Below are 14,265 nucleotides of genomic sequence, written 5' to 3' on the forward strand. Positions count from 1 at the left end.
TTTCAACTGGCCAAACATCTGACCAGCTTTTGATAAGTTTCTCTTCAAATGGTCATTTATAGCGTGGACATCTAACTATCTCTAGACTATGGCAAATATGAAAATAGGAGCTTTCAAGTGAAACAGAATGATAGCCAGCTTTAGAGAAGGGTAACTTTTCCTTCCCACCCGGGTTTGTCAATTTACTTGTGAAAGTATTGGGCAAATCAATTTGCCACATTTGAGATTGAATCCAGATCCAAGTAAATTCCATGAATTGGCGAGTCAAAGAAAATTCACCAGCTTACATTGTGGGGTGCCCTTTAACTCCCAATCAGCTTTTATTTCCATTTGATCTGCACTATAAATATGTGCTTTCCTGGAAGGAACCACCTCCTTGTTAGCTTAGGATATAGTGAAAATTAAAAGGTGCATAATCTTAAATCGTTTTATCAAGTATAAGAATATCAGAGCTAAAAATAAAAACAGAGCACAGAATTAACCTAGGAACACATCAAACTAATTAATTACAAGATTGATAGTTGTGTGTATTAATAATTATAATACTGAAATACGCTGAGGTTTCTCGATTAGCAGATTTAAAAAAAATTGCAGTCTTGTATAAGTAGAACAAGAGCGCCATGCAGTGGCACAATAAGGGAATGGTCTCTATTACTTTAGACATAAGAATTTTACGATGAAAAAGGCATAGCAAAACAGCCAAATTGTGAGGATCCTGCAAAAGAGGCTAAGAGACTAAAACCTGTTCTTAGCAATGGCATTTTTCTTCATGATTTTCAACACAGAAGTACCATTGCATTCAAGTATATGATGTGAGTTACTTTCTATAGGCAGTAAGTGTGCAAGCACAGTACCTGTACATGGGGAGGAAGTCCCATTTATTATCAAGATCAGGAGATGATTAAAAAAGTATTCAACACATTTTTTTTTTAACAGTAAAAGAAAAACTATCCAAGTTTTATCTGCACACTAGAGAGACATGGCAGATGTCTAGATGGTAGATCAGTTCTGTCCAGATGCATGCCAACATAGCCTCAGATATGGACTCCACTTTTTCAGTTATGCGTTGCCTTAGGTTGTTCAGATCCAGCCCCATAGAAAGTCAGGAGGATGTTAGATCTGATGATCGTTGAAGGCAGTGCAGCGATCAGATCCTGTGGCTGGGAGAAATGGGGGGGGGGGGTCAGATACAATGAGTTCTTGCAGTGGAGTACATAGAGAAGTAAGGGCCCCATAGCAAGGATCAAACCAGGCCCCCCACACAGGACAGAAGGGTTTCTGCTTAAACCTTTTTCAATAACCCTTGAGCCATTTTTCCACTTCTTAATTTGCTAAAATGTGTTCCTTTAGACATAGAGTCCTGACCAAATTTTCACCTCCAGTAGAAGAGAAGATAATCTCAACTAAGACTGGGCCCCCTCTTGCCCTGGGCCCCATAGCAGTCGCATGGTCCTGCCACTGAGTTACGCCCCTGAGTTCTTGATGAAGCCCCACAGAAAGCTGCAGGATATTAGAGCTGATGAACGTTGAGGGCAACACAACTTTAGGGAATCATTTATTCCGGTACTGCCGATCCAACATTCCGGTACAGTTTCATTCTGTATTGGTGAACACCCAACTGGAAATGAGGAGCTGCATCCTGCTGATTATATTTGGCAGATCTTCCACTAATTGTGGCATAAACCATTCCCTTAATATTTCCAGGTAGGAGTGGCCAATCACAGTATCCTCAGAAAAAACGAAGGGAGCATAGACTTTGTACCTGCTTATTGCCCAGAACATACCGGTACTCACGTGTTTGATAAGGGCACGTGGGTTTTCTGAGCCCCAGATACTATCATTATGGCAATTCCCCTTCCCACTGAGGTGAACACCAGCCTGTCAGCTAATTGTTCTCTTCCAATCAGCCCTGCAAGTCAATGCCTCTGGATAGATCATCAGCATCTGATCGGCGGGGGTCCGACACCCGGGACCCCCGCCGATCAGCTGTTTGAGAAGGCAGCGGTGCTCCAGGAGCGCTGCAGCCTTCTCACTGTTTATTGCAGGCCCAGTGACGTCACGACTAGTATCACTGGCCTAGGCGCGGCTAAGCTCCATTCAAGTGAATAGAGCTTAGCCCCTGGAGCGCTGCTGCCTTCTCAAACAGCTGATCGGCGGGGGTCTCGAGTGTCGGACCCCCGTCGATCAGATGCTGATGATCTATCCAGAGGAAAGATCATCAATTTAAACAAACTGCAGAACCCCTTTAACTACAGGCATTTCATTTTGCGTCATCCTTTTTGAATCACCCTGTATAATAATGCACCGCTTGCAAAAACGGCATGCCATAATGCTGAAACACCATATTTCATACCCTGAGCGTTTGTATTATTGGATGATAGAGCTGCAAAGAACTGGAACACAGCACAATTTTCTGTCAAAATAAGATATTTCAAAAGCACATGTCTGGTGTTTCCTTCTGAAAACTAGGAATACCTAGGAACAATCAATAAGGGTATTGGTGAGTGATGTATTTCCTACCATGCGGTCGATGGTAGTAGACTGGTGTCAGCACTGCAATTTTTTTTAAGCATTGTAATTCAATTTTCTGCAGGACTACATCTGTCTATTACAGTTGTGGATTATAGAAACAAAATTGATTAGTTACTTCATCTTGCAAGTTAATGAAGTCTAGAAAATTGCATAGATTTGGATACATGTTACAACGTTGACAGATTTTATAAGGCACATGGGGCCATCAAAAAGTTGCACATTTTCACACAAGACCCCACTGTAACTTCTGGAATGTTTGCGCCGCTCCTGCCACTCCAGCGTGGGGCTATGTGCTATGACAGATTTATTCAAATTTATGCCAGAAAACTGTTGTAAATTATATGCCAGCTGGTAGCGGATGTATAATAACTGTGGCGCATCTGATGCCGGCAGGCCAGAGATTAAGACTGGTGTATAAAGTTATGTGCTTAATAAATGTCCCCCGTGGTTCCTAAATAATCTGATTATGCAACAGATGTTTTGAGCTAAGGCGACTTAGCGGCAACACACAACAGCAAGTCGCAGAAAAGTTGATGTGAAAAGAACTGTGATTTGCCTGTAAAAATACAGCCAAGATGCAGGTCACACAAGACTTGCATTAGGAGTGATGCGATTTAAGACCAAAAATCAACCAGTGTTGCATTATTTACGACTGATGTGTTGCAGTCACGGCTGGTTGCTCATCACATCGCGACCCCATTGATATGTCGTAGTTTTGTAGGTGATGTAAAGCATGTTCCTTTCCAACAGTTCAAGTGTACAGCTAAGAGTTGTAGAAGCTTTAGTTTTAGATGTTTTTAGAACATTCTGTAGTTTTTACTCTGGCCTCTAATCCCAATAATAGGCGTCACTGGTTTTTCTGTGCAGATCAATTTTTTGCAGTCATCTCCTTATCATTACAGGCAGGGTTAGAATGAAAGATGTCACCTATATGTATAGATAACACTGGATCCACAATTCACAATAGGTGATATCACAGCGTATCTACTCTCTCCTGACCTCTTCACAGGCCGCAGAGCATGCCTAGAAAACTCTCCCATAGAAGTCAATGGAGTCAGATCCTGTCCATTGTGTCTATGGCCCATGGTGGCTTATGTAAAGCATATCTGTAAATGGGTATTATCATTCCAGACATTGGGTGCTCCATCACAATGTCATAATCATGTTCATTAAAGTGTGTTATGATAAACAAAAGAGCCCGTGCCTTGCGCGATCTAGATCGCGCAGGGCAAGAAAGCGCATCGGAGCATGAGATGCTCCAATGCTAGCCTCAGGGGGGCTGGGTGAAAATAAGGGTATGTCCGGGTTCAGCTCTGAACCCGGACAACCCCTTTAACTGTGGACTGTATATGTGACAGATTCAATAGTGTAAGAACCAATGTCATGTATGGTTCGCGTCTGTCACATATATAGCATGGTTGGTAATGTGGACTAGAGATGGTATGGGCTGGTAATGTGTGCTAGAGATATTAGTCCTACTGTTGTCCTGATATGCAAACCACATTAATAGCTTTCTGGACTTGACACAAATGGTTCCCTCTTATTGCACATGTAAGATTATAAAAGTCTAGTTACTTCAGTGCATTGAGTTCATGAGCGTTTTATTTTCAGTTCAGAGTTCTTGTATATTCCCGTTTGTTATTTCTTCTTTGACAAGACGTTAAAGTCCTACGTTAACTTGTACCCCTTTAAGTCTGTTCTAATATTGTAATTGTCATTTAAGGATGCTATAGGCAAATGATTGATTTTCTGCATCTAGGTTAGAAAATAAATGTAAAATAGCTCGATTTTGCTGAATACTTACTGACTGTTACTTTATCTTTTTCTCCCAGCATGATGTTGTTTGGTGACAAATCTCGGTGAACAATCCTTTTATCTTTGTGTAAATATCTTAGTGCTAAGCATAACTGAAATGAAAATGGAGAGTGACTCCGTGTAAAAGATTGTGGTGCACACATGTACATACTATAAAACACATACAGTATTTGTAGACTTGTAATGGACTTGGAAAGAGACGAGTAGTGACAATAAGAGGAATTCCACTAGTAGCCCAAATATCGGAGTCAAATTGAGTACATATGCAACCATTTTAGTCACTTTTCATGTTTCACAAGGACATTGAAGCAATAGAACAGAATCGAATCGCAAAACAGATCTTCCCGGATTGCCCTTGAAGCACAGCCTGGCTTTTTATGCCAGTCTATGATATCCTCATGCTCTGCTGGTGGCAACATCTAATTCTCGACAAGCCTCATGCAGCATCATACATTAGTCACAGCATCGTGCTCACCAGTTTTAATTCAAACGCAGAGGTCCTATCTGTGGCCCACCTCCTCCGGCCCAAGCCCTGTCCACTTTTTGGAAAAGCAGTGAGGGTGTCGGAAAAAATGATTTTTTTAAAATTGCTAATTTACCTACTGACTTATAAGGCAACCTTCACACCAGCGTTGGCTACAATCCGGCGGCTGTTTTGGCAGGCAAGCGGAGGAAGGGCCGGACACAAGACACAAACCACAGCATGTAGCAGTTTGTGTCTGGTGACTTCTCCACTTGTCAGACAGAATGTCCGCCAGACTCCATTATACTTAATGAGGCTAGTGGACATTCTATTCGCATCCAGCAGTTCCGGATCCGGTGAATTCCAGCAGGCTATTTTCTGCCAGAATTCACACCGCTGGTGTGAAACTGCTATAAAACTGAAATATGCTTTCTGCAAATCAGTGACTTAAGGGCTTGTTTAAATAAGTTTGGACTTCGAGTCTATGATGGCAAAACTGGTCCTAAAGCTCCCCATGGGTCAGTTCTGTAACTGGTAGTATCTGTAGTAGTGCCAGACGTCTGCGTCAGTCTGATAAAGGAGTGCTGCATACTGTGGATGCAAAACAGGGGCAGTTTATCCTTTAGATTATAACGTGTCATGTTCACCTGTATAAAAATATGCCAAAGCCGCTCTTCTGTGAATTGATGTTTTTTCTCCTTAAGAGACTTTAAATGTTCGCCCAGTGGTGCCCCTTCAATGAGCTCCATGACAATGTAGAGTTTGTCATCTGAAATACATGTGGGAAGATATAAAACTGATGTTAACCACTTTACAGTAACTATTTATTGTACACAAGCATGATTATGTGAGAGCCTCTCCAAGAAGGGTAGATCAGATATTGGCTGTGTTATTTACTGTACAAGACCTATTCCACTCCAAGCTCCCTTAAAGGGGTTGTCCGGGTTCAGAGCTTAACCCGGACATACCCATATTTTCACCCAGGCAGCCCCCCTGCGCTAGATCACACCGTGTGTTCGGTGACGTCACCGGCTCATATGGGCGTGTTTTAGCGCTGCCCTAACCTTTTACTGGCTCGGGCAGCGCTAAAGCCCGCCCATCAGTGCCGGAGATGTCATCGGGCTTCCTGGCAGCCCCATGGAGAGCCCGGTACGTCACCAGAACTCATGACAATGCCTTTGCCCTGACGATATAGCACAGGGCAAAGGAGAGCATCCGAGCATGAACTGCTCCGATGCTCTTGTCAGTGGGGCTGCCTGGGTGAAAATGGAGATATGTCCGGGTTCAGCTCTGAACCTGGACGACCCCTTTAAGGGGCATCTGTCAGCAGATTTGTACCTATGACACTGGCTGACCTGTTACATATGTGCTTGGCAGCTGAAGGCATCTGTGTTGGTCCCATGTTCATATATACTCGCATTGCTGAGAAAAAGTTTTAAATATGCAAATGAGCCTCTAGGAGCAATGTGGGCACTGCCATTACTTCTAGAGGCTCAGCTTTCTCTGCAGCTACCACATCCCCAGCAGCCAGTTTCATAGGTACAAATCTGCTGACAGATGCCCTTTAACCATATGTTTACCCACTTAAAGGGGTTATCCAAGAAAATATATTTATGACATCCTCAGGATAGGTCATCAGTATCAGATCTGCAGGGGTGCAACACCCGGGACCCCCACCTATCAGCTGTTAGAAGAGTCCTTGAGTGCCGCAGCCTCTTCCTAGGACAGTGACATTACTGGACATTAGTCACATGGCCTAGTTGAGTTCAGCCCCATTAAAGCCAATGGGGCTGAGCTGCAATACCAAGCACTGCCACTATACGATGTACAGCACTGTGCTTGGAACAGAGTTGGGAAGATTAAAAAAATGATCCTACTCCTGAACTGCGCAGCACCAAGCAGGAACAGGAAAAAGTCAGTAAGCAAAAATGTCTTTTCTGACTGACCGAAACCTTTGTTAAATATTCCTATGTAGTGATAGTTGCTATTACTGCAGTATTGTAACGAGTATCGCTAAAGTAGCGCTTTGCATGTTTTACAGTAAAGATCAGGTATGGACAGGACAGGGACAGTATAAAGTAGGAACTTTATCAATGCTTGTGTGTGTGGGGGGTACACCAAGATATGGATGCTGGTAAATATCTGGCACTAGTGAATGGCCTAATTTGGCACAGATGAATGATTGAATGAACAAGCAGTCGTCTTCTCACTCCTTTTCTGGGGGGAAAAAGACACCCATATTTGACAATCAGAGGGCAAGTATGCTCTCATTGGTGAGAGGGGGATAGATAACATCGACTGGAGTCCATGTTACGCTCTCTCTGGGGACATGTACAGTTACACAGGGTGAGACTTTTTCTCTCCCCACTGCTCCCTACTCCTCTAGGCTGGCTGAAATCACAGCCCGCTGAAAGTCATAGACTCCTTTAACTCTTCATATATGCAGCTTTAAAACAAGACCAAAATCGTGGCTGTAGCCCAATCACAGCTTAGGAAATCGTCAGTAGATATTAAAATAGCAAAAGAGATACACTTATATGACCTAAAATGAGGAAATATGAACTTTAATATAAAATAAAAACTAGCTACTTTTACCTGCAATGAACCAAGCAACCAGAATGCTATATGGCAAGAATGCTGCATGGGTGCCGAGCCTAGTTCAACACTGCTGAAGCCAAGGGCCAGTGATATGGTTCTTGGTGTTAACTTTCAGGAATATGGGTCCAACCCTGATGTTTAAAGAAAGCTATCACATCTCTGGTGTCACTGGTGCACAAAAAGTGTCTGAACAGCTACATGTGGCACCCAATCTCTGATTTGGAAACCCTGACAGTTTTCCATTGTGTCCTGCCACATGCGGTTTTACAAGAGTAGGACTGGCACACAAATGCACAAGAGGATCCTCCGGTGGGCCTAAGGTCTGGCACAATAATGGACCGTAAAGACTGATGGACCCTGAATGGCAATTTCATTTGGAGCTGACCTTCGAACCAATAACCAAAATATCATATGAAACCATATTCATGATAAGTTCATGTGCAATGATCCCCAATTTTTTTTTTAATGGTCATATACATGTCCTGTATACACAGAGGGTGGGCCCTCAACATTATTTCCTCTGGTCGGCTCAATGGATTTCAGTCCATCCCTGGTTTTACCACCAACTGTAGTGGTTTGGCGATGCCGTTTTTAGCTTCATGGTTTAGATCAGAGAAGCACATACCACTGCATGAAGGGGTATGCTCCTGGGGAACTCCTGAGTAAAGGATGAAAGGGATGGTGGCTGGAATGTGAGCTACAATTGTCCTAGCAATATCTGGACAGTTAGAAAATCTGACCTGAAAAACTGAACTACATTGGTGCACCTGTTCTGTCATAAAAAAATCTCCTGGCTAGAAAAAAAGAATGTATTGGTTATTTTTACTCACAATCAATTAGATTAACTCAATGTCATATCGATAGATTTCGATATTGTCCTTTAGGAGAGTTACTTACTTTCTAAGAATGTCCTATAATAGCGCACAATGTTGGGATGGCAAAGCTGCAAGACAAAATATGATGACAATAACATACTGTTTGCATATTGTGCGGTCAATACAAAGAACTGGCTCATAATTTATTCATTCTAAGCATCAAGGAAGATTCTTTGCGTGAAGAGGAAAGGCGATTAGGACATCAATACAGGAAAGGATTCTTTACAGTTAGAGCAGCTTGGCTATGAAATACCCTACCCTAAAAGGTAGAAATCGCAGATACTATATCAGCATTTTAAAATGGGCTGGATACTTATCTAACAGCATATGGCATTGATGGTTATAATTAATCTAACAATTAACAATCTTGTATAATTGATCTGAGAAAGGTTTGACCTGATGGACCTGTGCTTTTTTTCAAACTATGTAATTATGAAACACTCCTAGATATAACAGTCACATCTTACAAAATTATGTCTAACCTGTGTTCAAATATTAAACAATTTGTATTCATTTTTGGAAAGGACACAATTAAAATGCAATTATTGGGGTTATGCAATAAACTACTTTTTACTCAAAAGTTTATTTTCATCAATTACTCTAGCTCCCATCACTCCTTGGATATTTATTTTTCAAGTTTACCTCATTTGCAGTTTTCTTATATCACCATGCTTAAATCCTACTTTCTGGTTTGTCATGTGACTGCTGTCTCATCATGCCTTAGAGCTGTGATGGCTAACCTCCGGCACTCCAGCTGTGATAAAACTACAACTCCCAAGATGTACACTTGCTTGGCTGTTCTTCGAACTCCATAGAAATTAATGGAGCATGCTGGGAGTCATAGTTTCACCACGGCTGGAGTGCCGGAGGTTAGCCATCACTGCCTTAGGGTAATGAGATGTGTCCTTACATCAGCAGATCATGTGACTGTCACGCTTTGGTGTGGGAGGGAAACACCACACCGAGCATAGGAGCGAAGGGGGAACAGGGAATCAGTCCTGAGAACTAGGGAAGGAAGATGGACACCTCCTAGTAAAACCCTAACCAAAATCAAGTCAGATCAAACCATGTGTTGCCAGTCTCACAGATCTCCTGCCACTCACTGTCGCCGGGATGTCCGTATGTGTCGGTACTTCCGTGACAATGACACTAACCACGCCCCATGTTCTTACCAATGACACTTCTTACGTCCTACATTACAAGTCTCCAATGCAGGACACAACCTACAGCAACTGAATATCAAAAGACATTTGCCACAATACCTTTAGATAAAGGCAGTTTTCATAAATGGTGGTATTTGGGGAAAGTGATATAACAGCGATATCTGTTAGGCTGGATACATTTACCCCTTTAAGAAGAGATGTTCACTAGTAAAAGAAGTCCACAATATTATTCATTACACTGGATATTTTCTCTACATTAGTTTTGCTCCACATGTTTGGTTTCTATAATTGAACAATTACTTTCTATATCTGCTCAACAAGGATAGCAATGGAAAGTGAATCATAGACCACAAACAAAAAGACAAGTGTACCTGCTCTCTGATTATTGTTAGTTCAGACACAATGTTCTCAGCACTGCTATCTCGGTCTCTTTTGTCTTTACCAAACGCTGGGTTGTGTAAATTAATTTCTTTCATTGCAAAGAGAATCTGTCCACTGCGCTTCTTGACCTAAAAAGATATTATAATGACAGATAAATGGGTCAAAACTTTAAAAAGTAAAGAACAGTGAGTGTACTCTAGCACAAGTAATCTTTATCAATGAATGTTACTAAACAATTATGATAAAGGTTATCAAAGCCTTAAAACGGTTTTCCAAGATTTTTATACTAATGACTTGTCCTCTGAATAGGTCATCGGTATCTGATCGGTGGGGAACCGACATCCAGGACCCCTGCTGATCATCTGTTTGAGAAGGCACCAGCGCTCTTGTTAGTGCCGTGGCCTTCTTGCAGCTTACCAAGCACAGCACCGTACATTGTATAGCGACTGTGCTTGGTATTGGGCTCAGTCCCATTGCTCCTGGGTCACGTGAAAGATGAACGTGTCGTCACTGGCCTAGGAAAAGCTCAGAGCAGGCTGTGGTGCTACTGCGAGTGCCGCTGACTTCTTGAATGGCTGAGGATAGGTCATCAGTTCTAAAGTCTCTGAAAATCCCTTTAAGCCTGCCATACCCATATGTAAGGATAATATGACCACGCCAAAACTGCTGACATATCCAACCTGACAGCTCACATTGTTGACAGGCAAAGAACATACATGTATAACATCTAAAATGGTCAAAAATATGGAATTTCGGTTGACATTTATCTTATGTGGATTGGCAACATTTAATGGAATTGTCCAGGCTCCTTATACCCGCACCCCAAAAAAATAAAAAATAAAAATGACCACTGGGAATCTGGCCTCTCCACACTCATTGCTTTGTTTCAGCACCAAGGCTTCCAATCGTCAGCAGAGGAGAAGTGATAAATGGTTGTCTATGTAATGCATGAACGGTCACAGGACCAGAACTTGTCCCACCACTGCTATAGGTGGTCCAGAGATAACATTTGGACTCTGGAACTCATATTAAGTAGAGGGCCCTATTACATATTTCACCCTGGAATTTGAGGTTACCCCACCAAAATGGATTCAAATTATAGGAAAACGATATATCCCAAAGCTACACATCTTTCTCTATCACATGCTGCCCTCAGATAGGATAGTGTAGGAGACCTGGCTAATCTGCTTTAAATAGAACCAAGCAGTAAAGAAGTTTTGTGCTTACAAAGGCAAAGTGCATATAATTATTTATTGATCAAGACATCTACACTGCTTTCAGAAAGGAGTAAGGCGGCTATATAACAGCATTGATTATGTTTCAACCGGTAGATTTAAAAACACTATAAAAATCACCTTATATACACTTCCAAATGCTCCACTCCCAAGGTGGTCTAAAATTGCATAGTTTCCGATAAATTTTGTAGGTGCTTTATTTTGATTGATGCCTTCAATACTATCAGCGACTTGTTTCAGTTCATCTTCCTGGAAACCACATAAAACACCACTTACATTTGCACAGATGATAACTAAATTAGATTTTTAAAGAGGATTTTAAATACAGCACTTACTGGTAAAGCATTTAATTTAGATACAAGGTCTTCATAGGCACTGATCTCTCGAATATAATGTCCAATATCTATAAACATCTCAAACAAATCTGGTGGAAAAAACCTGTAACAAATGCAAATGATATACATTGAATGCGTTGTTACATTACTCAGGGGCGCGCCACCAATGAGGCAAGGCAATTGCCTCAGGCGGCACCACGTAGGGACAAGTGGGGGCAGCAGAAGAGCCATGGGTAATTCACAATATACAGCTGCATATTCAGCTGTATCTCTGTTCTCTGCCTGTAGCCTATCAGAGGCTGGTATCATCATCGTCATGCTGCCTGAGCCAGGCTGCATACAGCTCAGACCACAGAATGGATGAGGTGCGTCCTGTACCGCATCACTGACAGTAGACAGAGTATTTGAGTTTATTAATTTTATTTGGCAGCATTATAAGAGGGCCACTATGGGGACATTTGTACTGCTGGGGGCACTAAAAGGGGGTATTTTTTTGTACTGGCACACATTATAAGGGGGCATTTGTTGTATTGGCACACATAAGGGGACATTTTTTGTACCTGCACACATTAAAAGGGAGCATTTTTGTACTGGCACGAATTGTAAGGGGGAATTATTTTACTGGCAAACATAAGGGGCCATTTTTTTGTTCTGGTACATATTATAAGGGGGCATTTTTTTGTACAGGCACACATTATCGGTGAAATTATTACTACTGATGGCATTATGGTGGGCTTTATTACTATTGGGGGACTACGTGGAAAATTATTAAAAGTATAGGCACCATGGGGGCATTATCCGTTCTGGGGCAAAATGAGGGTCATTATTACTACTGGGGCACTACCACATAGTACACACATAGTACCACACAGTGAAACTTTTGGGAGGACTGTTACAGTGGAGGGGTACCTTGCTACAGTATCAGCTAAGCACAATTATTTTTGGAGGACACTATGTTTACAGCACTATAAGTGTCAGGGGCAGTGTTTGCTGGGCAAAGTTATTTTTTAGAGAGCTGTGTGCCAGTACTTATTGAAGGGAGCATCTGTGTGGTACTAGTATTTTCAGGGGGTCTATATCAAGGGGAGAGAAACAGAACTGGATCGCACATCCAAAATGCTATGCTTTGATCTAATCAAACTCGCTTCTCAGCGCCATGTCAGCGCCAAGTGTACAGCCCCCCATACTGCATTTTGATCAAAAGGCATAAGCCCACTCACCACGCCAAGGTCGCCTCTTTGAGTGGGACCTACTCTGACAAAAAGGCACAGCACACTGCGGTGACAAAGCAGCACTGCCCTAGCAGGCGGAGGGACCCAGGAGTCAAACAGGAACCCTGCTGTCCGACAATGCCACCCATGGCACTGGGTCCCACCAACCCACCAGTACAGCACCACAAAAACAAAGGCCACCACGCAGTACTGCACCATGTGAACAGTTGTCTAACACAACATGTCCATTGCTATCAGGAACTGCAGGTCAATTATCACTCATATGCAGACTTCTGCGAACTTAAAGAGGACCTTTCACCTAAAAAAAAAAATTCAACTAAGACTATAGCGTTACTTACATGCCCCCATGATTTCTTGAACGTTAATTCTTTTTTCATTCTGTGCCCCCGTTTGTCCGCTATGCCCCCCCGGAATAATTCCCGCCGTCTATGCTAATAAGCCAGCCTCAAATGGGCTGGCTTTAAAAGTTCTCCCGGTCGTGCCTTCCATCTTCTCCCTGGCACGGAGCGCATCCAATCAGCGCGCTCCGCTCTTAGCCAGGGAGAAGACGCTCCAGTTCTCGCGAGACTTCAGAGAACTGGAGCGATTTCATTAGGTGAAAGGTCCTCTTTAAAACCACCTGTGCCGAATGGGAGGAGTGCTGATACCAGTAATAAAGATTCAACATGCATATATTAAGGGGAGAAAAACAGAACTGGGTCGCACATCCACAATGCTATGCTTAGATCTAATTAAACTCGCTTCTCAGCGCAATATTTTCAGGGGGTCTGTTCCTGCAGTATAGTATTGGGGAGCACAATGGGTGTAGTAGGGTTGGCTGGATGGGGTGTTCAGAAGTTCGGAAACTAAGGTGTCTGTATACCAAACTATGCAGACAAAAAATGGCTGAAAGAAATAATCATGGCTGTCAGCTCTGAATGGAGAAGATAAGGAAAGAAAACATAAACATCAGAGGAGACATTACTGGATGTAATAGATATTTGCCGCTGTATTACCCTGTATGTTTTGTAGCGCTATATGTAATGTTTTCCAAGTATACCTTTAACAGTAGGGCTGGAGGGAAAGGGTTAGGTTAGGAATTTGACATGGGTGGGGGGGCACCGTTTCAGTTTCCGCCTCTGAGAGCAGAAAGGCTAGGTGCACCCCTGACATTACTACACACAAAGGCATTTCCATCCACTGCTATATGATAGTCAATCAGACATTAGTGCTGTAGACAAAGTTTAGAAACTATTTTTCTTTTACCTACTGTCATAAACCTGTCTAAGCACCAAGATCCTCAGCCTCGTCAGGAGAGACGCACTGCTGAGCCACGCCCCCTGGTGATGCGACAGCATCCTTAGCAACAAGATGCAAGGTTCTGCTTCTCCCTGCAGCAGGCGTTTGCTGGAGGAGATTAGCAGTGGGCTGATTGCTGAGCTGCTTTATTCCTGTGTGCTAGTGTTTCTGACTAATGGAGCCCCTATCAGGTGCTCATCCAGGGACTCGGTGCTGTATTTAAACCTCTTCCTGGCCATACACCAGCCCCAGTGATAGTCTTATTTGGGCTCACTAGTTAGGTTCCTGGTTCTTGTTCCTGTGCTGATTTGGATTGCTCGTGCTTTTGACCTCAGCTTGTCCACTTGACCACTCTCTG

The 14,265-nt window shown here is 42.7% G+C and overlaps 1 protein-coding gene across 5 annotated transcripts in view; it reads right to left on the reverse strand.

The window, feature by feature from the left end:
• NEK10 (NIMA related kinase 10) overlaps window positions 1-14,265 on the reverse strand; it is a 259,563-nt gene that overhangs the window by 149,532 nt on the left and 95,766 nt on the right. For all 5 annotated transcript variants that reach the window (XR_006390017.1, XM_044293922.1, XM_044293920.1 and 2 more), the window contains exons 17-22: window positions 11,398-11,500; window positions 11,183-11,311; window positions 9,818-9,955; window positions 8,306-8,351; window positions 5,458-5,579; window positions 4,337-4,439 (exon numbers count right to left, since the gene is read on the reverse strand). Coding sequence is in view for 4 of the 5 variants with exons in the window: in XM_044293922.1 (XP_044149857.1) it covers window positions 4,337-4,439; window positions 5,458-5,579; window positions 8,306-8,351; window positions 9,818-9,955; window positions 11,183-11,311; window positions 11,398-11,500 (641 nt within the window). In the remaining variant the exon portion in view is untranslated. The remainder of the gene's footprint in view (window positions 1-4,336; window positions 4,440-5,457; window positions 5,580-8,305; window positions 8,352-9,817; window positions 9,956-11,182; window positions 11,312-11,397; window positions 11,501-14,265) is intronic.

Source organism: Bufo gargarizans, chromosome 5 (assembly GCF_014858855.1).
Source record: "Bufo gargarizans isolate SCDJY-AF-19 chromosome 5, ASM1485885v1, whole genome shotgun sequence".
NCBI lineage: Eukaryota > Metazoa > Chordata > Amphibia > Anura > Bufonidae > Bufo > Bufo gargarizans.